The sequence below is a fragment of the Simochromis diagramma genome, unplaced genomic scaffold, assembly GCF_900408965.1.
Source record: "Simochromis diagramma unplaced genomic scaffold, fSimDia1.1 OVJJ01000321.1, whole genome shotgun sequence".
Taxonomy (NCBI): domain Eukaryota; kingdom Metazoa; phylum Chordata; class Actinopteri; order Cichliformes; family Cichlidae; genus Simochromis; species Simochromis diagramma.
In genome coordinates, this window is record NW_024386772.1 from 892,876 (window position 1) to 915,723 (window position 22,848).

Genomic DNA, 22,848 nt, shown 5'->3' on the forward strand with positions numbered 1-22,848 from the left:
ATGTCATACAAATAAACTTTAAAACTACTTAAGAAAGGAACTTAAACAGTTTAATGTTTGTTCATATTAAACAGTCCAGAGGTCCAGATGAGTGAAGCCTCAGAGCCCAGAACAGTTTGTGTATCAGGCAGTAAGCATGATTATTGCTGCTGCAGAGGTTTAACACAGGAGTCTGCAGGGACTGACTTACTGCTGGAGCCTCCTGCGGACATTAGAGGAACTTCTCTTTGGTTTAGCGTCACACACACAAATAACTCAAAAGTGAGTGAGGATCCAGGTGTGTTTGAAGTGACCGACAGCTCTGTTCAGATCATCTCGTGTTTCCGTCCTTAAAGCTGTGGAGCTCTCCATGTAAACACAATGAATGCAGAAAACAGTATTTTATTGACAAGAAAAACATGCAGGCAGAAGTTTGGGTGTCATTTTTAATTACATTCAAGTATAAAATCATCATCTTGGTACATTTCCCTTATTTATCCTTTGATTGCGTTCACTGCAGTAGCAACATGAACCAAAGTTGAGCAAACCCGACTCCCAGCAATAAATTAACTACAATAGTGTACGGCCATTCGTTGTTTGACACTTGGAACAGAAAAAAAAGAAACTACAGCATGTCTGATGTTGCTCCTCGTCACCATGGCAACATTACAAAAAGCATTCAGGCTCAAATGTCACGTTGTGTCTGTTTGGCGTCACATCAGTTTAAACCAGAGAGTGAAACTGTGAATCTGCACTGAGCAGCAGCCCAGAGAGGCTTGACCTCAATAAAGATACCTTCTGTGATTACCCTGTGCACGCTGCAGCCACTAGGTGGCAGTGTTTTCACGTGTTGAGCTACAGTCCACCATCATAAGTGAGAATATATCATGATGATTTAACTGGTTAAAGGCTATACCAACTCACTGCACCATCTAACAGAACATCACAACTGCTTCGACTCATTTTGTGGCACTTTAACTATTTTTAAACAAGAATTTATCATTTGACTAAACCTGAACCAAAGGAACGATTAAGTTCAGTTCAAGACGGGCAGAGGGGAGTCAGATGACGAGCAGAAAGATGAACGAGGGCACAGTTTGTTATATTTGTGTTCTTTTAGTTTAATCATATTTTTAATCCCGATCATTAACATTAAATGGGGAAATTTTGAAGTTCATTTGGTTGAGTTAAAATGTGGTTTAAGGAAGTGAGCTGCACATGTAGGCATGACCAGTCTACGTACAGTCAGTGTAAAAAGTCTGCATTTCCTTAGATCACATTAATAAGTGCATGTCCTCTTATTATTGGCCATTTCATTTTTTTTTAAAGAGTATTTCTAGAGTAAAAGCTGTTAAAAACAATCAGTTTTGGTGATTTTCTTTTAGTGGAAGGACAGATTTTTCACCCCTATATGCAGGAAAACCCTGGATATCTCCCCATGATTGTTTCTCATGTTTTTGGTGGCACCTCCATCGTCACGTTTACCAAAAGTGATTCAAACTAAGTCAAATAGCACCCCCTAGTGGGCAAAAACTGCACAGGGTGCCTTTAAGAGGAAGGGAAAAAACAGTTCAGTGGATGTTGCATTATGGGATTTGTAGGAACAAGCACTTTTCCCTCTCTTTTTACTGTAGACACCTACCCGTGTGAGCCACCAAATGTTAGAGATACCCAATCACTGAGACGCCCCTTCAGGTCAAAGTCTGTGTAGCTTCAACTCTGTCCGCCACCATCAGCGCAGAAAAAACCCCCAAAAAAACCCCCAAAAAACCCTGACTTTATTTTCTTTTTGTTAAACACGAAGAGGTGAGAAAAGCAGCAAAGATGAGAAAGAAAAAAACAAAACAAAAAACTTTTTCCTGTCCTTAGAGGCACGAACAGAACATCGTCTGCTCTGCAGTCTGAGCCGAGCGCCGTCAGCCACGCCTGATTAAGAGTTGCTTCCTGGACCGCAGAGATGCACTTTGACGACACGGATCTCATTACGGCGAAACCAGTCGTGTAAAAGAACAGAAGACGAGGGGTGAACGTGGATCTGACACCAGAAGAAGAGACTTCTTTTTGGTTTCTCTTTAAATAAAAACGGCTTGATTTTAAAGCCGAACAGCCGAGAACAGTAAAACTGCCTCATGTGGCGTGAATCGCAGTCTGTGACCGCTTCACTCCAACATCAGAAGGAAGAAAAGTATTTATGAGACACGTAAGGAACCCATGAGTGACAACCCTTCAGTATTTGGCGGTAACCAGAGCTGGATTTGTGCAGATAGAGTATAGAAGTTTAACTTAAACCTTTTTCTTCTTGTCAACAAGTCCAGAAAAAACCCTACAAATATGTTTAACCTTTTAAAACTGCTCAGTGATCTGGACGCCATTTTTCCCCCTCAGGTGGGTGTGGTTTCCGTGGAGCTGTCCTGTATGTTTCTAACAGATGACCGAGGGCTTTTCACAGAATTTGTTGTCAAGATGGAAGTTGGTGCACTGAAGGAGGACTAACAGCGTGACGCCAACACGAGCAGTGGGATTATTACTCTCTTTGCCTTGAATAGAGTTTATTTACAGACCGAGTGCACAAGAAGGAGGAGTCTGGTTATGAAACTAAACGAGGTATATGAGGCGTGCACACCACCGTCACACATGCCGTTTGATTTAATTGGGTAAATGCTGAGATCAGGAGGAGCGTTTGGTCCCGGGTTCAGAATCTAAATGTACCACAGCTAGCATCAGTCTGTGGGCCGGTCGTCCCTGGGCGAGGTTTTTTTCCTTTCCAGCAGTGGAGAGTGAAAAAACTCCAGCTGTGCCCTCGTCATCCGGCCCGGCTCAGATACTGTCGTAGTCCGACTGCCGCCTGCTGGAGCTGGCCATGTGCTCCACCTTAAAGAAGGTTATCGTGCCCAGAAACCCCACCAGGACCAGGATGAGCAGCTGCCAGTGCAACAGCAGGTAGTTACTGTAGTAGAAGGCCAGAGCGGCCATGATGGACTGCACAGGAAATGACAAACACAGGTTAATTCAAAATAAAACTCAGCTGTAAAACAATACACTCTCCTGTTCAGCGTTTGTGTCACCTGGATGAACTTGAAGACGGCAAAGGCGGGGGCGCTGTTGTCGTGGAACATGAAGCCGATGATGCTGAGGAGCTGCGTGTTGAAGCAGCTGTCACCCAGACCGAGCAGGAAGCTGCAGAACAAGGCCACGCCCACGCTGAGGCACACAAATGGTAACGTTAACCCGACAGCATCGTTTAAATAAGTTTAGAAAACCAAAGATGAACACAGTCAGGGCTCGTAACGGAGGCTCCGGGGAAAGAGAACAAGGCTTTTATTGTGAAAAGGTAACAACCATTCATTTGCATTATTTCAGTCATTTCGATTTTATTTTAAATGCACACACATTTATTAATAATCATATATTAAAACCTTTTTATATTTTTTCCATCAACATCTCTCCTTTTTTATTAGTTTGATAACAAATAACTTTTTTAAAAGTCAATTTTGTCGTTATGACTCACACCTCAGCGCCTCACGTGATTTTTCTTTACCTGGGGGTGATGAAGGCCTCCAGATCTGTTCCTTCTTCCGGGGCCAGCGGAGCGTCGCTGGCGATGTTGAGGAAAATCAGGTAGAAGGCGATGACGTGGGTGACGAACCCGAGCAGAACGATGGGGTTCCTCCCAAAGCCGATGCGTTTGTTCAGTATCCCGAACACGCTACCACCTGACGGAGAGACGCGACACTCAGCTCGTCTCCTTGTTCTCGCCCTGCGGCGTTTTCCCTTCAGACGAATGAAGATGACTCACCTAATATCTCGCCCACGCCGATGCAGATCCCAGAGATCCCGATCAAACTCTTCGCATCCTGGCCGAACCTCATCATGGCGCCAATGCACGTGCCGTACACGCCGCTGTAGAAGGTCAGCTCCAAACCTGACGGAGCCGCAGGCATCAGGTCAGTTTGAGGGGCTTCAGTATCAGTCGTGTTTAAATGTGCACTGAGCAGCTTTTTTGCATTCAGTTATTTTCATAACACACATCTGATTGTGACTTAAAGGAGGAGACTGTCCTCTCCTCGCCCAGCTCGGCTCCACCCACCTGTGTATCCGATGGAGACGCCCAGCAGCAGCATTTCTCTGGTGATGAACAGCTTACACGCTTTGACTGCAGACAGGACGGCAGAAGTTAACACGCCGCTCGGGACGTTTCAGCTACAGGCGAGAAACCGAGGGTATTTTTTCAGAAACTCACCAAACGCGTCGAGCGCCTGAGAGCAGAGGTGAGAGCATCCCGAGCTGCAGAGAGGAGAGAGAGGGGGAGGTCCATCATGCTCATTTAAACAGTCACCGTGAAAGTTTCGGCCCCTCGACCTTCTAAGGTTCATATTTATATTTGGGCCCTCCTTCCTGAGCCGCCTTGGTATCCCAGAGACGGTGTCCCAAGAAATGCACAAAAGACCACAAAGGATGGTGTTTACAGTTAAAGGTCGCCTGTCTCATTTCCACAGTCCCTCTGAAATAATCATCCTTCCTCCCGTGGACCAGAGAACCACGGCACCCATCCGGCTTTTAAGGGGAAAAAGAAAAAGAGTTTTCCTGAACATTCCCAATCTACTTCCCATAATACACGGAGATCTTATTTAAAACGCATCTCAATTTTAATTTTGAATGTACTTGTAACTCACGCAGCACACTGATCACCTGAATTATTAATGACTGAGAAAAAGTTTCCGTGCCCTCATTTTTCTCATTTTCTTTAAATGATGAATCATTTCACTGTTTGAGATCAAAGCTTTGTGTGTAAGTGAAGTGAAGCCATCCCAGGCCGTGTTTGAACATGCAGCCAATCTGTGTGATTGGACAGTGATGAGCCAATGAGCTTGCAGTTTCACAGTCGGACCTGCCCACTCCACATCACAGCCTGTTTGTGTTTTAAACCACAACGACAGCAGTGAAAACGCTCAAAGCTTCCATATATTTTTCAGTGCGTGTAACATCGGGAAATATTTTATCTCGTGTGTTTCTGTAGCAGCCGTAAACACGTGAACGCTCGCCGGGTGGAGCAGGTGAGGCTGATGCAGAGGTGGGGTCTGAATCCACACGGGGTCATTTCCCGCTAGCATCTACTCGACTCAGCTCTATTGCATTTCACTCATTTTCCATTCCAACTGGGTCATAAAGGCAAAGCGGGCAGAAGGTCCTGTGCCCTCCTTTCACTGAGACACGAGCAACAATGGAGGACATCGAGGTAAGGGTCCACCTGCTGCTCGCTCTGCAGCTTTTTCCCAGGATGAAACACGAGAGCCCACGAAGGCGGCGGGCGGCGCGTGCACACACTTCCTTCACTGCTGGATTTTTTTTTCTTTTTTTTAAAAATGGAGCTTTGATGGCCCCACTGATGACTCCTCTAGTCACGTCCCTCCCCGACCAATCAGTGGCCGAGCAGGCATTATAAAAAAAAAAAATCCTGGTACCAGGAAGTCGAAGTAGGTCATAGTGAAAAAGAAACGAAAAAGAAACCGTGTTCCTGCGCGTCTTTCCCTGCCGCCTGTCCACCGTTCTGTCACAATAAAGTCTTAAAAAGCAGAATTATTTAAAATAAAACTGAATTTTGTTGAAATGCATCATTTCCAGGTCTTTAATAACAAAAAGCAACACGCAGAGACATCTCCATCTTTTCCTGAACTCAGTCACCCAAATGACATCGTTCCATTCTTGAGCGATGGCCCTACGCCTGCAGACCACAGTCTGCATGTTGTAGCTGTTTTCTGTCAGCAGGGGGCAGTGAAGAGGCGCTCTAACAGAGCTGATGGTTGAAACAACGAGAGTCCCGCTGCAGCGGCGTGTGCAGTCTCTCATGATCTTTGAGCGTTTTTTGGGTTTTTTTTGCTCTGTTGTTGCTCCTCGTCCTGTTCCATCCAATCAGCGTCTGACCCACGAGGCCGCACACGCCTCTGCGTACACAGACACAAACCATAATGTCACCTGAGTGCTCACCTGGTTGCGGTGTTGTCGCAGGGTTCCTCCTGCAGCAGCGGCTCAGTCGCCTCAGCAGAGGAAGAGCATTCAGAATCAGGCTTCCTGAGGAGGAAGAAGAGGAAGCAGCCGACCAGGCTTATCACCGTCAGAGAGATGAACACCGTCCGCCGGTCCTTGTCTGAGAGGAACAGCATGAGTCAGACGCTTTTCATGAGACGACCACACAGGAAGTTAATGCTATAAAAAGCGCCGTGTGAGGCAGAGAGCTCAAAGAAAACGGCTGGATTCAGACCTGTGATGTGGACGTGTCCGTGCCAGGCGCAGTAGATGTAGAGGTTTCCAAAGAACAAGCTGCAGAGAGAGGGAGGGAGGATATTTAAAAAGGCGTGCACAGAAATCATCATGTGACTGAACTTCCCACAGAGCGTCATGAGTTTCAGAATCCACCGTTCCTGTTCACGTGAGCCACTCACGGTGAGAGCTGTTCACGAGCACCACAGTATCATATTTACCAGCCTGCTGCACTGAACATGCTCTGCCATAAAGCTCGCCATCGTTACCGTGGTTCCCGTACAGCTGGGTGACCTCTGACCTGTTCATAGTGACAGTAAGGCTTATATCCAATCAGATTTCTTATTACAGGCACAACAGTCGCCCCCGACTGGCCATCAGGAAGACCCCAAACCTACATCCATCTTTTATATACAGTCTATGGTCTGCCTGCTGACGTGGTCATTGAGCAGAATCTGAAACGTTCTGAGGTTTATGGGGAAGTATGGCAGTGGTTTGGCTGTTAGACCGAACTGGGGACAACATAGGGGTCACTGAAGCTTATATCCTGACTATGTACTCCTGAAGGTTTACCTGAACTGCAGCAGCGCCCAGAATATACCACTGTTTCTTCCAATGGTGCTGTCCGTGGAGTTGATGGTGAGGACGTTCCCCTGAGCTGTCCACAGCACTAGAGTGCAGAAATCAAAATGTCAGATATGTGCACAGACCAAGCTTCTTTTCCAAATATCAGGGCTAGAGGGATGCTGCTGCTTTACCTGCTGCTGCTATTCCAACCAGCACGGACGCCGTGTAGAAGCTCCAGGTGTAGGGGTAGATGAACATGGCGATGTACAGGCTGTGGAAGACGACAGTGCATGAATTAGGAGGTTTGTTTTCTATTGAAGGGGTGGAAAAGAGTGGATGCGAGTGTGCAGGTACCTGTACAAAAGCCCGCTGAAGAACATGGAGAGCTGGGGCCCGATGACCGCCACCACCGACGGGGCGATGAGGTTGGATGCAGAGAAAACGCCATAGATGATGGCCATGCTGCGAGAGGTAGAGCACAGTCAGGCACCTTGCTTTAATTGATGGATTTTTAAAATTTGAAGCCACGCAAAGTGCACAAAACCAAACTTTACAACCACCAACAGAAGAAAAACGAGCGGTTTAGGTTCCTGCTGACGGCCTTGCAGCGCTTTCCACCAATCAGCTGTTTTCAAGGCTGTGCCTCTGTTAACGTTATGTACTAACGAAGCCCTCTACTTCAGTTAAATGCTCTTGAACTCTTTGGTCACAGAACACTGACAAACTCCGGATGATCTGCTTGATCCACTCATACGGCATCATGGGAAATGTGGTTGTAATCACATGGTTGGTAGTTAACAGCTTCCTTCATTAGCTTGTTTTTTTTGGTGAAAGTTGTCTTTTGAGCCTTCTGCAGACATCTGAACGCTTCTGTTTTTTTCTGCTGCTGGCACCGGATTGAAATGAGTAGAGATTTAAAACAACAACAACAGTGAAATGTCTCCGTTTTAAACTTTAATGTGACGTCTTTTCACTGCTGAAAATCAGCTGGAAGCTTTAAATAATCGACGGTGATTATGGTCTCCTCACTTTCTGGTTTCTGGAAGGTTCCTGAAAACTCTGACGGTTCAATAAGATTAACCTTAGATTGAATTAACCCCTCAGCGCTTTCTGGCCGCGACTGATTCGATTTGAGAAAGTGCCACCAGTCGACACTTGTTTACCTCGTGTATCCGCTCCCGTGGAACTCGGTGCTGTTGAAGCTCTTGATCACTGTTTGCTGTTAAGATAAAGAAAAAATGACTTATAAGATGTAAAGTTTACTTAATTTTGACAGAAGTGCGGTCAGTGACAAACTTACCTCTATATTGCCACATGTCTGAAAGGCTGTGAACATGAACATAAAGCCGAAGCCGAGGATGATGATGTTTAAAAGCTTCTTCCCTTCTGGACTCATTCTGGAGGTTATCTGAACTCCCAGAGGAAGTAAAAACCAATAATAATAATAATAATAATAATAATAATCTACTGTTGGTGTGAAGAGCTCATCTGAGAATAGAAACAAAGGAAGTACATGTCAGAATATGTCTCTAAGAAGCTTTAATCAGTCAACAGCAATAAAACTAAGCGACGTTTAAATTCCGCCTGTTTTACCGCAAACACCCATTTTCTGCGTTTGTTTGATAAAGAATTAAGATAAAAAGCAACACTGCCTTCAAAGCAGTGTAGTGTGATTGATGTGATGTACGCCGAATTATAAAGAAGACAGTCTGGGGTGAATGAACACAGCTCTGTGCTCTCACTTGTGTGCCATCTGATTTTATAGGAAAGAGCGTTTAATTTAGACATTTCTAAACGAGATTCGGTCTGCTGCTCGTTGCTAGAAATGCATAATGCGGAAATGCTCCAGACTATTTCCAATGACAACAGACTATTTTTAGTTTTTTAAGTGTCACGCTTACAGAGCAGTTGTGCCCGGAAAATCAGCCGTGATCAGCTCACCAAATCTGCCGACGCTGCTGAGCTAACCTGCCCGCTTTTCTCCTCACTCAGTCGGTCAACTCTTCGTGGGAACCCCCGCAGCCATTTATTATCACCGTTCGGATCCTAAACCAACTTTAACACCATGTTTCCGCCGTGGAAAGCTGGTTCCCGGAGCTCTTTCACAGCACCGATAAACAGGACTGACCTGAAACTAAAACGAGAGTCATGTGAGTGAAATCAGCTGACAGGCTAACAGGCGCTGCTATAAGGAAACGGCTAAAAACTTGCACATGCGCAGAAAGAAACTCACGCAACCCGCGAGCTAGGCGTTTCTCTTGGTTTCCGTTTCCGTTTTAATTTTTTTAATATTACATCTATTATATTTAAACCGTCTGGGTTTCCTGTTCTGTAGGGGAGCTCTCGAGTTCGTCCAGAAGAATGATTAGGCGTCTGAGGAGCTGTAGAATAAAATGTTCGTAAAATACTTATATTTATACATATATTATTTTTCTCACACACACGCACGCACACACACGCACGCACGTAAAAACTGTATGTTTGCAACGTGGACATCACATTGTCCAGTTTATGACATCCGCCATCTTGATTTGGGGCATGAAGCCAGCAGTAGGTTGTGGCGGTTGAAGGTGTGGCATCATCAGCACCTACTGCTTTTTCTACACACAGGTAAGCTTCTGCTGTGGGCTAACCGCGCTTCTGAGTTTTTGTGGTTGTTGTTGTTTTAATTTTTTAATATAGATCTTTATTCGAAGAAAGAACAAAGTACAAACTCATTAACTTAAAATAAATACGATACAGTCATACTTATCAGAGCTTAAACACAAAAGAGACAAGTGTGGGAGCAGAAAACAAGAGGAAAATAGCAAAAACTGAAGAAGCTTTTGTATCAAGCATGAATGAATGAACTAATATTTAGTTTAGTGAAGTTCTAACTGTGTCTTTAATTAGAAGTCTGATAGTGTTAAAACATAATTTCATTAGGGCTTATTAAATTAAAGTTGTGGAATTCCATCATAAAGGTGAGGAAATAAGGTTTTCTGTTTAGAAATTTACATTTATGAATGTGAAAATTGCCAAAAGGAGAAAATAAGTGAAGAAACCAGACCTTCTTCCACACACAAGATGACTAAAAAAAAAGTTATATCCATCAAAACTAAGTTTTTTTTTTTTTTGTTTTTTTTTTAATGAAACAGTTTTAATGACATTGTTATCAGAGTCAGACACTTTCAAAATGCACCTAGCCCAACTTCTCAATAGTTACACTGGCTTTTGTATTCATTAATTTTAGGGTTGTTAATTTTTTTAATTTTTGCTCAAATACACAATTTATTATATTAGTTCAAACTATTACAAAAGTAATAAATATACATATAAATGTTGTAACTAATATATATCAAAGAGGACTGTCTCTGGGTTACGTCTGGTGTCAGCGCAGGACTTTGTAGTCTCACTGTTTTGTTTCTTCTTTACAGGCTTCAGTAACAGGGCTGCATGTATGTTGTGGGATACTTACAGCCTGTGATTACTGTTATATAAAAGATGTTGATAAACCGTTATAAGAGAGATATCTACACAATTAAAGGTGAACTTTAACTTATTTTGTTATTTTTTATGCACTTTGCTTTTCTGGAAGCTGGGATAAGAGAAAATGCCATTCTGGAAGTTCTCAGGAATTATTTTGTGTTTTAGACAACAGTTTGAAATCAAATTTTCAACAACATAATTCACTACATAAAAAATGTATGTTTGGTGCATGCGTCATTTTCAGAGTGATGAGTGGGACAGTATTTAGCACTAGCAATTCATTGTTAAGTGGTAATGTTCTAAACAGAAGAACACCAAGTGTGGTGTACGTGCGCATTGATCCACAACATGGTCAATGTAAAGTCACTTTCCACTAAAAGGGTTGTTAAGTTATCAGAGAGAACATAACATCGTAGAATGACCCAATAAAAACATCTTGTTTTGTTTCCTCGTGTTTAGTGTAAAGACTGCAATCACCGCACCGCGGCGCTCGGGAGCGGATTACACTCCGTTTGTTTTCCGCGTGGAAGAAGAAGCTCTAGTCGCTGCTGGCTCGGCGCGGTTCGGAGAAATTTGTGGCGTGCTCTGTGCTTTTGGCGGCAGTAAACTGAGCCAGATCCGCGAGATTCTGCTTAAATCGCTCCGTTCTGTCTCTGCGTAGCGTTTTGAGCCGCGCAGGCGCAATCTGTGTTACTTTCCGGACTGTTCTTGGAGCTTCCCGGGCCTCTCGCGCCAGGCAGCATGAGTTACGGCAGGCCTCCGCCGGACGTCGACGGCATGACTTCCCTCAAAGTGGACAATCTAACGTACCGGACCTCTCCCGAAGCCCTCCGCCGGGTGTTTGAGAAGTACGGCCGGGTAGGGGACGTCTACATCCCGCGAGACCGCTACACCAAGGAAAGCCGGGGCTTCGCGTTTGTTCGGTTCCACGACAAACGGGACGCCGAAGACGCGATGGACGCCATGGACGGCGCGCTGCTGGACGGGCGGGAGCTGCGGGTCCAGATGGCCCGGTACGGCAGACCCCCCGACTCCCATTACGGCGGAGGACGGCGAGGAGGAGGACCGAGCCGGAGGTACAGCGGACGGCGGAGCAGAAGGTAAGGAGAGGCCGGATCTCTGGTGTGCAGAGCGAGCGTGACTGAATGTGGATCATTTACTTTCCCCACAACACTGTGATTAAGACTCCACCATTTATCAATGATTGCATTTAATTATCCAGAGATTTATGAGTTATTTGATTAAAATAAAGACCGGAAGTTTTCTTCAGACCAGCTGATTGGAGGCTCAGAGCTAACCAGGAGAACCAGATGGCTCCTGACTGCCAGCTCTGCTCACTGTAGCTCCAGCCCTGCAGCTCATGTTCTCCTCAGTTCAGATCCAGCTGTTTTTTCTTTGACTGTAACTCAACCCACTGAATGTATCCAGCTGTTCCCCCAGCCCGAGACGCAGGAGACGGAGCAGATCCCGCAGCAGGAGCCGCACGCCTTCTCGAAGCCGGTCCCGCTACAGCAGATCCAGGTCCCGGTCCTACTCCAGGTCCAAGTCCCGCTCTCCCAGGACCAAGAAGACCAAGGCGCGCTCTCCTTCCAGGTCTAGGTCCCGGTCCAGGTCCAGATCCAGGTCCAGGTCCAGAAGCCGCACCCCTTCCTCCAAGAGAGGGTCCAGGTCGAGATCTAAAAGCCAGCCAAAGTCAGCAGCAGAAAATGGAAATGAAACCTCGTAGAGGTGAGTTTAAACGTTAGCGGCCATTTTATTAGATACACACATTTTTCCCTCAGATGATCAGCAGGGGATTTTTTTTTTTCCCAGTCTAACAAAAGTTTCTAAACTTTTCAGTAATAGAAGTTGTGCATTTAAAAAAACAAAATGTGGAATTCTCTCCTCCCCAAGCTGCGGTATCCTGTTTGCTAAGGTGGTGTTTGAGCTGAGCTGAGGCAGAATGAGCAGGTACAAGGTGTGTGGCGAGCTGCAGCAACAGGGTGGAGGCAGTCAGTGTTGGTTTGGTGGTGTTGAGGTATGTGTGTCTGCTGTTCTGACTGCGCACAAAGGAGTGGCGGTTTGTGGTGCTCGAAGGGTTGCATCACTTCCTGTTAGCTCCACCTCATTTGAATTTGTGCACATTAGATAGAGAAGGGTGACTTTACATGAGCTGGCCTCTCCAGGTGTATCTGGTGACTCTTGCTCTTATTTTGAAAGTTCGTGTGCTCATCCACACATTCAGGGTCTTGCTGGAGAGTCAGATGTTTGTACTTGACGGTGCGCACGCCCACGCCTTCTGCCGTAGTATTCATGTTTTACTCCTGCGCAGATACTTCAAACACTTAGCTGTGCAGGCGACGCATGCTTGTGCTTGCAAAATGAACTGCGCCACACTTGTGACCTGAACTTCATGCCATGCATAATAAAGCAATAATCGGCTCCTGTGGACGCTCGTTAACCCGTCCATCCTCTCCTGTTGCTGGCAGTCCTCATCGTCCTCTGCAGACTCAGAGAGCTCGATGATTTTCCAGCTGCTGCAGGTTTTGTTTGAGCAGAAGAAGAATTAGGTAACAGCAGCTGTGGTCTGAAGCGGTGCCATTGAAGTTTGCAGAGCTCGAGATAGCGGCCTGAGCAGGACGTCCTGCAGGGAAGTAAAATGAGATGTGAAGCACCAGAGCCAGCTGGTTCCAGCTGCCTGCAAGAAGGAGTAAAACCAGCTGCTGTGGTCCAAACCAGTCCAGAATATTCAGAGCTCATGCAGCTGAGCAACAACGACAGCGCGCTGGTCCACAAGCAGCTGCCGAACTTTCAAAATAAGAGCAAGGGCTTCCTCCACATGTGTGTTGTGTTTTTCTCAGATGGGCATAAAGTAGCTAACCCTAAAATAAGTCGCCAAATATTCTGCGTGATCACAGCCAGAGAGTAAAATGAGAGTTCGATGAACAGAAGGCGATCACGATCTCTGCTCCAGTGATCTGGATTTTACGTGTAAATTTGCACGTTTCTGATAAGCCTCGTATAAAATGCTTCTTTCTGTGTCAGCTGGTACTTTCTTTAACTTTTATTCCTGACGTTTCTTTGATTCACAGTTTCGGTTAAAGACGTGTGACCTCCCGGACCGGCTCCCACGCAAGCACCAGAGTCCAGCTGTGAAAGGTTATTTTGTCTTCCGTGCTTTGGTTCATTTCCTTTTTTTCGCTGATTTATTGTGATTTTGTTTCCTTTTCATGTCCTGATTACAGTTTAAATGGTGTGTTCAGACCTGGATTTAAAAATGAAAGCTCATAAGATAGAATGTTCCACTCCTCTCATATTATCATCTCCTCTCTGGCCTGTATCACAAAGGTGTCATAACTGCAATACAGTCACATGTGTGAACTGATGAACTGTGTACTATTATTGCTGAGAAAACTCTGTGTTAAAGGCCTGATGGGTGAATCGCCTCAGTTTCTAATATTAATAAACCTTCTATAATAATACATCTGATGTTTTTAGTTGAGTTTGGACACAAAGGTCTGTCCTTTGTGTCCAAACTGTCCTTTATGATAACAGAAAACCTAATTTAAGCTTGAAATTAGCTGTAATCTCCCTTTGTGATACAGGCCCACAAAATAATGCTTAAAGGATAATTTATGTGTAGATCTTCTTGGGGGTGGGGCTACGGGAAAGCGTTTATACCTGAGCAAACACTGAGCTCCCTGCAGGTCCAGATTCAAACCCAGAGCTGCTGTCAGAGCCACCACAGTCCAGTGATCGCTCTTTAAATCAGCATCTGAATTCACTGTCAAAACACCAAAGACTCACAAAACTAAGCAGCTTAAAGTGTCTGTGAGTTAAAATTCCAGTTTTTGTGAACGGAGCCTGGTGTAGTGTGGAAAGACGGCGTCCATTTCCACGACGAGCGCAGCGTGTTTGGTTCGGCAGTTTCACTTCCTGATGCAATTCCAGAGATGGCTGTGTTCACAGCTGTATGTGGACTTAGTCTGCGTGGGGGTGTGGCCTGCTGTTACACGCAGCAGGTGACACCTCAGATGAGCTCACCTTAAAGAAATACAGTGATTTAAATCAGCAGAAGGAAAACGGTGAAGTCCTTTACTGCGTTTCCTGGAAGCTGCAGCAGCTCCTGAGCGACACACAAACTACTTTTTTTTTAAATTACTTAATGTTTTCTTTATTTTAACCTTCGTGTACATCGCTTTGTGACTGCCTGTCTGCGAAAAGCGCTTAATAAATAAACTTTACCTTACTTATCAACAAAATCAACATTTATATTGATGAGACAGCTTTAATGAAAATACGAGTCACACACAAGTCATTTTAAGTGTTCCAAAGGAAAGAACGGATCGGGAGCTTCTTCAGAAGCTGCAGGGAAGCTCAGGCCGTCCAGCGCTGCTCCTTAAATCCCCAAATCTCTGAAAAAGTGACGGAAATCCGCCAGAATTATACTTTAAGCATCCATTTGTTTTCTGTCGCACCTCCATCTGCTTTTCTTGTCTGATAAAGTGACATGAAACACTTTTACCCTGTAGAACTGTAGCTTCTTATTTCCAGTGTGTTTATTTAGCTTTTTCATTGAATTTCCGCATTTAAAAAAAAACCACAAACTAGACATTTGTGCAGCTCAGTGTTTGTCAGGTTATTCCAACCTTTTCAGGACAGACACACACTGACTCTTTGTTCTTTTTTTAATGCTAACCCTGCTCGTGTGTTTCTTTGTGCACTAGGCGCAGTTGTGTAGCAGTTGAGTTTTGCTGGTTAGCTGTTAAGGTGGCGTGTTGCGCCGACGTGTCCGTGTTCTCCTGATTGGTCCTGTGACCGCGGCGCTAACGACTGCTTCAGTCTCGGCTTCTGTACAAAGACACGGTTTTTCTCTTGTACACAAATGTGACTTTCAATAAAGATTTGATGTTTTGTGTATAAAGTTGTCCTCTCATCATTCGGCTGTACGTGTGGAGATTTCACACAGGAGTGATCCTCACTGTCGTTTTAGTTTCCAAAGGAATCCAAACAAGTCAAAGTTATGGATGTGAATTTCAGCACAGCAAAGACGAAGACTTGGATAAAAACTGCAAGACATTTTAAGTAACTATTGTAAGTGTGGTATTTTGTCCCAGCATCATCCCAACAGTTGGGAAATTCCAGAGTTGCAGCAGCTGGAACATGAAATACGGACTGTGACTAAATCTCTTAAATAGATGGGTTACTAATGAAGGAATAGGTATGTCTAAAATGTTTTTCTTTTCAACATGAACAATGCACTAACACGGCTCTATTGTTGATGGATTCATTTACATCATCGTAAATTGTTCAAATGGGATCAGTCCGGGCGGGTAAATGACCACCTCCAGTGCGATTGTTCAGCAGGATGCTGGTAGAAACTACTGTTGGCTGAAGGAGAGGAAAAATGAAGGAGGGGCACAGTAGGCCAATCCTCACCTCCAGTCCACCTGTTCACAGGTGACTGAGCCACAGGTTGGCTCTGATGTGTCAGCTGAGTGAGTGTTAGATCAAAGAACTATAGGATACTATACTACTGACTTTTAGATATCTTCTCCTTTTTGACTTTGTAAAAAATAAAATTTGAATTTCAGTGCAGTTTAAGTAAAACGAGAGAAAGTATGGAAGGAGGGTCAAAGTATTACATTCACAAATTCACAAACTTGAATACCTGAGAATCTATACTCCGAGGAGGGAGACACAGTAGTCGGATTTATCCAGTCATACAGAAAAAGACAACAATGGACGGAGTGAAAGAAACAACATATACGAATGTTACAACCAACCAAACGAGACCGAGCTGATGTAGGTTTTGTTTAAGTTCACTTCCCACCCCTGTGTCGAGTAGATTTCCCAGCTCTTAGATCAGTTAAGTGCACCTTATGTTATCCTTTATTTATTTATTTTATTTTTAAATGAACAAATTATAATCAGAATTTTAATGAATGAATAATAAAAACACTACAACTTGAAATAATCTAAGAAATGTAATTCTATTTATTAACTATGACAATAAGATACAAAACAAAGGAAAATCGACCAAGTCACAACAAGTATGAGAGAAAGATTAAAGTTTTTAGAACTCAAAACTGTAAAAAATCATTTTATTTATTAAGCTAAACTGAAAAAACCTGGCCATCTCTTGGATTAATATAAGCACCTTGGGTGTATTCAACACAACTGCCTCATGTTTTAAAGTTAAGTGAGTTAATTTAACTCAATTGTTTAAGTTGCTGCCAAAGCAAAACATCTGTGTACAACCAATGTCCACTTTTGAATTATATATTTGTGTGTGTGTCTGTGTCTATACATTTTTAAATATAATTATATGTTTATTTGTAATTTTCCAGTTGCCAATTTGACTGAAATCTAACGACATGACGTCACCCTTCCGGTAAAGTTGAGAAAGAGTTCTGGGCGTGGCTGCCTGCGACGTGCCGTTCTTACGTCAAAGACGTGCTGACGCCAGTTTCGGGGCGGAGCTATAAAGGGTTGTTTTCCAGCACTGCCAACCTTACGCGATCTCCATTTTGTGAAAGCTGCCGAGGCCGAGCCGTGTGTCGTCCCCAAGAACCTCAGAAGACACGAACAAAAGAGTCTAAAGCAGCCGACGGACCGCTAGCTGACCAAGTTATTATCCGAAAGGAAAGCAAATCTTATCGTATGTCCGCTATCCAGAACCTCCAAACTTTTGGTGAGTGGTTTTTGATCGAAGAGAGCAGTCGCAGAGGGTGGGGGAAGGGCGAGAGCTCACGGGGCTAACGTCCAGCTTCAGCTTGGGGCCGAGGCTTATTTCCTGTGGCGTAGTTTCATTTACCTGCTTTTTACCTAACTAATTCGATCAAAATAAAGCGTGAAACTGGAGAAAATAAATGGGAAATGTCTGCCCGGATGTGTTAACTTTGTGGAAAAACGCTGTTTAGCGGCCTTGCTAACGTCAAAACGGCCGCCATTAGGCCCAAAAGCCGCTTCGAGCTACATATTTGTTTTCTTAGAAACCTTTGCCGCCTTTTTTTCTTCTTCTTGAGTTCATTTACTGGTGGCGTAAAAAAATCGGATAAATGTCTCGGGTGTGATATACCGCGGGCTCGGTGGTGCCGCTGAAGTCACCCTGCCATGACTCTGCTGTTATTTGGCAATGGTTAAAAGCTTGCTAGCCCGACCTGCTGCATCTGTGCAGCTCTCAATTTGAAATATGAACCCCCAGTGGTAAACACGGGCAGGATTTGGCAGCAGGACAGCCAATCTGTATGTAAATCAGTGAGACATTATTGTCAGACAAGCTGGGTGAGCTGCCAGCCTTATGTGTTCATAATTCCATTGTGTTCTGCTCTTTCCAGACCCCTTTGCTGATGCAACTAAGGGTGATGACCGCCTCCCAGCCGGGACAGAGGACTACATCCACATAAGAATCCAACAGCGGAACGGGAGGAAGACCCTCACCACTGTCCAGGGCATCTCTGCCGACTATGACAAGAAGAAGCTAGTCAAGGCCTTCAAGAAGGTACAGCCACAGCGCTGCTTTGTTCTGAGTTTGGAGGTGGTTCTGGTTGTTGCTGCTGCAGCGTTTTTGCTGATTGACATGTTTTTGTCTCCACAGAAATTTGCCTGCAATGGGACAGTGATTGAGCACCCAGAGTATGGTGAAGTGATCCAGCTTCAGGGAGACCAGCGCAAGAATATCTGCCAGTTCCTCATTGAGGTAGGTGTTCGTCCAGATGTTGCCCCTGATGTTTGTTCTCAAAGTTGCCGAGTGTAATTGGATCCCTTTGTCTTCTGTAGATCGACTTGGCCAAGGAGGAGCAGCTCAAAGTCCACGGCTTCTAGGAGCTGCTCTCGACCCACCCCCCCTCTCCTCAAAGGCCATTAAACTCCCCACCCCGCTACATCTCTACCCCCTCCTATGTGCTGCTGTTGCTCTTCCTCCCCCCTCCCCTCTTTGCAATCCCACCAGCTCCTGTTAGCTAACACGTGAATTACCTCTGAAACAAACATGGGACTCTGTAACACCACCGCCCCCCTACAACACCAGGGGGCAGGCTCGCTCTCACAAAGACACACCACTGCAGCTCCACACAACATCAGGGATGAGTGGTGATGACCCTCCCACACACTTCCACCTCCTCGTCCCTTTTGTTTATTTCCTTTAAAAAAAAAAAAAAATTCTTTTTAGGTCTCGTGCCACAGTACGGAGGCACAGTCTCATGTAACGTTTTTGTTTTGTACTCTTAAGGTGTTTCAATAAAACGATGAGTCTCCATATTTTGGAGTCGAGTGGTGTCATGGGGAACGGGGTGGGGGCTGGGTGTGCAGGAGGGTCCCAGTGTTTGCAGGTCGGAGGAGGTGCTGAGGATGTCTGTTAAAAGCAGAAAGGGGTTTCTGTAGTTGGCCAGCTCCAGATCTTTACCACCTCTCGTCCTGCCTCATAAGTTGCCATTGTTTACATCCATCTGAGTGGAGAGCATTTAAGTGACCATCTTCACCACCATCCAGCAGATTTGGGCTTCTTGTTGGGTGCGTTTTCTTCTCTTTGCCAATCCAAGTATCACACTTTGACTGACGCGAGGCCTGTAAGGAAGGTGGAGTCTGTTCACTGTGATCAGATGGCAAAGTTACACCAGGGTGGGAAATTTAGTCCAAGCTGGTTTCATTTCTTTTGGGATTCATTAGTGAGGGTTTCCTGCTCTGGTCCTCAACCAGCTTTCTGGTTCACCCCCACAGCAAATTTGGTACTGAACCTGTGGTTTATGGACACTTGAATCTATTAATTTCCTGCAATGCAATAATTTATAAACAAGTTCAGATGTAGTGATGCTGAAATAATAATGGTTTAAAACGAACACAAAGCCATGGCCAGGTCGCACTGTGCTACTGTGATGGAGAGTGTTTTGCAAGTTCCACATTTGGTTCAATAAAATTTCTGCAGTTGATAAGCCTGTCATGTGTGGTTGATTTTACTACTTCAGTTTGCAGCAGATTTGAGCTCTGAGGTGAACACAAATCTGTGGACATGTTTAATGTGTAAAATACTAATGCTAAACTAAATGCTACTTCGGTGCTTTATTTCTGTAACTGCACAGCTGTTTAAAGTAGACTCGTGTCAAAGTATTTAATAAAAACAAGCATATTTGCTAGTGATGTGTAGATGAGGCCTCGTGAAGCGTTTCAGCACATTTCCCCAAACTCTTATCGATACTGTTGCTGTTTTGCTCCATACTGACACCTGCTGGACCTTAAATATCATTGCAGGCAACTTACTTGAGACTCACAACAGACACTGATTCAATGACCTAGTCATACTTGTATACACTGTAGGGCTGCCACAAACGATTATTTTGATAGTCGACTAGTCACCGATTATTTTTGCGATTATTCGACTAATCAGATCATCATCCATTGGACGTAAAACGTACAGCTTATTGCACCAGCAGCATCTGCTCTTATATAACTATCATTAGCTTACAGCTTTAAGTGTTTAAGGTATGTGCTAACTAAAAATAAAGAGCAGATGATAGTTTATTAAATTTTAATGAAATTTGCAGATTGTTTCGGTGAAGTTTAATAAACTCCTTGCTATCTAAAATATAACAGGACACTGGAGTAAATTCTCCAGCATTTCACACTTCTGATAATCAGCTGTCTGCTTGATGTTTATTCAGCTGTGTAAAAACTATAACTTTAATCTCAGCCAAACCGATTTACTCAGGAACAAAAAAAATACTGAAAAAAGCCAAACAATAACATTTTTAAGTTATCTAAGTGACTCATATATCATGTTTAACCTGAGTAACGAAAGACGGTGGTGGGTTTGAAAACGATTTGCCGGGAGTCCGGTGTTCTCACGGCTCTAGTGAGCCTTGAACCCTGGCTAGCTATCGAGCTAGTGGGTAACAGACGTCTCCGAAAACGTCGGAGCGCTTTTGAAAATATGTGGTGTCCTGATAAACTGAGCAGATATTTGAGGTTTACACAGCTACATTCTCGCCTGAAAATATGTTAAACGTTTATTTTGTGACCCAGAAAGAATAATAAGAGTAATATTAAAACTAACTAGCTGCCGCCATTGTTGGAAACTGAGCTGGGCCGCGCTATGAATTCTGGGACAGAGCTACTTCTTCTTCTTCGGGGTTTAACGGCAGCTGGCATCCTTGTACATGCAGTGCTGCCATCTTCTGTTTCAGTCCGTTATTACACTCTTAAATCCTGCTACTTATTCCTGCGTCTTTTGGGATCTTACAAAGCTTCAAACGACGCATCGACTATTAAATCAGTCGTAGACGATTTTAATAGTCGACGTAATCGTGACTAGTCGACTAATCGTGGCAGCCCTAATACACTCTAAGGTACTTTTCATGGAATCATTTTATATCTTTTACATTTCAAATATTGTAGACATCTTTAAAATATGTTGTGAATGACATTAAGTGAAAATTAAAATGAAAGTATTGTGAATGTAATATTACCCATTTAAATGTAATTGACTCAAGAGTTTATTATAAATTTCTATTCAGAAAAATAAGTTTATCCAATGTTTTTACATTCAGCCTATTGCATTTTTTTGACACCATTTCCCCAGCTTTGGAAAACACACTCACAGGGCACAGATGAAGCTGGGGTACAAAAACTGTAAAGCCAGGTGGGAAAGGTTCGGATAAGATGTCTTCCTATTCCCCCAGTACGTTAAAGGATCCTCTGATCTTGGAATGTTTCTCTCCGCCAAGTAGCGCTGGACCTCAGTGATGGAGTCTGCTGTTGCGTTGTTGGGTTGTCTGCCAACTTCTCCATCGAGCCGCTGCCACAGGTTTTCTGAAATAATAAAAAATGCATGGCTGTTTTAGTTTTTGTCATCTACCCCAAACTAGCACACATTAGCATCAAAATAAATGTACGAATAAACTGATAATACTGAACTTGCCTGGAACAGGTGACTGCTCTGATGAAGGTCCAGGCTGTGGCTCAGATGTTGTGCAGGCAATTACTGCAGCACACTCCACTTTCAGGCGATTGACTTCCTCACTACACTTGGAGGAACTATGAAATCCGAGTGTTTTAAATCTGGGGTCTAAAAGTGTTGATAGGGTCAACACACTTAATGACTCCAGATTAGAAGCGGTGTCTGTGACACGACGCCTCAGTTGGTCATGGAGATGGGTGGCTGCTTGTGTGTAGATGTAAAGAGTTCTGCTCAAGTGCACAATATAGCATTTTCATCATCATCACCTTTGATCCTGAAACTCTCCTCAGACAACTCCACTGTGGCCTGATGGAAAGGGACCAACACAAGAAGTGCTTCCGTTACGATGTCACACTCATCAGCCGTAAGTGCAGTTAAATCTGTTGGAAGAGAAGCAACAGATACCCAGCCTGCTTCTTTCTCATCATGAAGCCGTGACAGCATCTGATATGTGCTGTTCCAACGTGTTGGTACCCCGTTGATAAGTTTCAAGACGGGCCGTCCCACCTGCTGCTGCACTTGAGCAAGCTTTTCTTTGGCTGCAGTGCTGGATCTGAAGAATGATACGATCTGTCTAGATTTGTCTCTTATGGATGAAAGTTCAGGGATTTGATCGCATGATTTCTTGACTAATACATTGAGTTTGTGTGCAATGCGAACTGAATGTCGAATTTGGAGAGTTCTTGTTGCTGCAGTCATGTTTGGTGCTGCGTTGGTCACAAGACACCTTATTTGTGATGGCCCAGTCATCCATCATGACCGTTTTGAATTGGGCCAAATTGTCTGCAGTGTGACTTTGTGGAAAGTGTTTCACACTCAACACAGATGCGCACAACTGCATATTCTCATTAATGTAGAACCCGTCACTCTCCACAATACTAAGGGGTTGGCAGCCATTTATAATAAAATCCAGGACTGCCTGGTGCAGAACAGTCTTCCTAGATGATTGATTTCAAAATAATAGAACACATATTAATGAAAAATGACGATAAAGCTGTTCAATGTCTGTATAGGCCGACCTGTGTTCATTCTCGGTGTGCTTGTCTCCTCGTCTTCATGTTTGGCTCTGTAACGCCTAAACACTGAGGAGGTGCTTTTGTTTGTGTAAGAAAGCTCCGCAGAACAGATGCGACATTTAACCTGCATAACATGAAATAAATATTTTACACTGCAGGTCACGTTGCTGTTGTTCCTATTCTGATAGATTACACTGAAACAAAGACAGACAAACAGTTACCTTATTTGCAGTTAAAAGATCAAAATGATCCCACACAGCAGAAATTTTTCTTTTTCTTTTGGGCTGCATTTTGTTATAGAGAGATATGTTTTTTTTTTTATCTTTGCGAGAGTAATTTAGTACCTTTTAAACACAGTTTGGTAGCAGCTGTATCGATCACGTGACTTTTTCTTAAAGCGAAACACGCGCTGATACAGGTTTCGCTCTGTGAGCTTGATACATGCGCCGGTGCGTCAGTGTTGCTGGACTCATCACTAATATTTGCATTTACTGCAAATAAACAAAAATACAGACCAATGCAGCTGGTCTGAACTCCAGATCATCTACAACTGAGCTCAAAAACTGGCATGTAAGTCAAGATGTGGTATAGCAACACCTGTAACTAAATATGGGGAATTCTGCAACC

At 44.1% G+C, this 22,848-nt stretch overlaps 3 protein-coding genes across 10 annotated transcripts; 2 read left to right on the forward strand and 1 right to left on the reverse strand.

Annotated features, from left to right (window-relative positions):
* Positions 1–365: 365 nt before the first annotated feature.
* On the reverse strand, positions 366–9,022 carry mfsd11 (major facilitator superfamily domain containing 11). 3 transcript variants are annotated; one of them, XM_040041490.1, is made up of 14 exons: positions 8,746–9,022; positions 8,105–8,212; positions 7,968–8,023; positions 7,159–7,266; positions 6,996–7,075; positions 6,811–6,907; positions 6,239–6,297; positions 5,965–6,124; positions 4,220–4,263; positions 4,067–4,132; positions 3,776–3,901; positions 3,518–3,692; positions 3,045–3,180; positions 366–2,958 (listed from the first exon to the last, which is right to left on the reverse strand). In XM_040041490.1, exons 2-14 carry the CDS (start codon positions 8,198–8,200, stop codon positions 2,797–2,799), a joined length of 1,365 nt encoding a protein of 454 aa, XP_039897424.1. In that variant the 5' UTR covers positions 8,201–8,212; positions 8,746–9,022; the 3' UTR covers positions 366–2,796. The 3 variants fall into 3 exon arrangements, with proteins under 3 accessions (XP_039897424.1, XP_039897409.1, XP_039897417.1); XM_040041475.1 differs by having other exon boundaries at positions 8,105–8,292; positions 8,746–9,021; XM_040041483.1 differs by having other exon boundaries at positions 8,105–8,292; positions 8,706–9,021.
* An 898-nt stretch (positions 9,023–9,920) lies between these two features.
* srsf2b (serine and arginine rich splicing factor 2b) lies at positions 9,921–15,171 on the forward strand. Of its 6 annotated transcripts, XR_005697269.1 has the most exons (5): positions 9,921–11,372; positions 11,701–12,000; positions 12,166–12,229; positions 13,344–13,410; positions 14,979–15,171. XR_005697269.1 is itself a non-coding variant. In XM_040041518.1 (3 exons), exons 1-2 carry the CDS (start codon positions 11,014–11,016, stop codon positions 11,996–11,998), a joined length of 657 nt encoding a protein of 218 aa, XP_039897452.1. In that variant the 5' UTR covers positions 9,921–11,013; the 3' UTR covers positions 11,999–12,000; positions 12,166–13,063. The 6 variants fall into 6 exon arrangements, 3 of the variants coding, with proteins under 3 accessions (XP_039897452.1, XP_039897436.1, XP_039897463.1); XR_005697265.1 differs by having other exon boundaries at positions 13,344–15,171; XR_005697266.1 differs by lacking the exon at positions 12,166–12,229 and having other exon boundaries at positions 10,112–11,372.
* Positions 15,172–16,770: 1,599 nt separating this feature from the next.
* On the forward strand, positions 16,771–19,181 carry eif1 (eukaryotic translation initiation factor 1). The gene is made up of 4 exons (XM_040041544.1): positions 16,771–16,945; positions 17,592–17,755; positions 17,852–17,953; positions 18,034–19,181. Exons 1-4 carry the CDS (start codon positions 16,915–16,917, stop codon positions 18,076–18,078), a joined length of 342 nt encoding a protein of 113 aa, XP_039897478.1. The 5' UTR covers positions 16,771–16,914; the 3' UTR covers positions 18,079–19,181.
* The last annotated feature ends 3,667 nt before the right edge of the window (positions 19,182–22,848 follow it).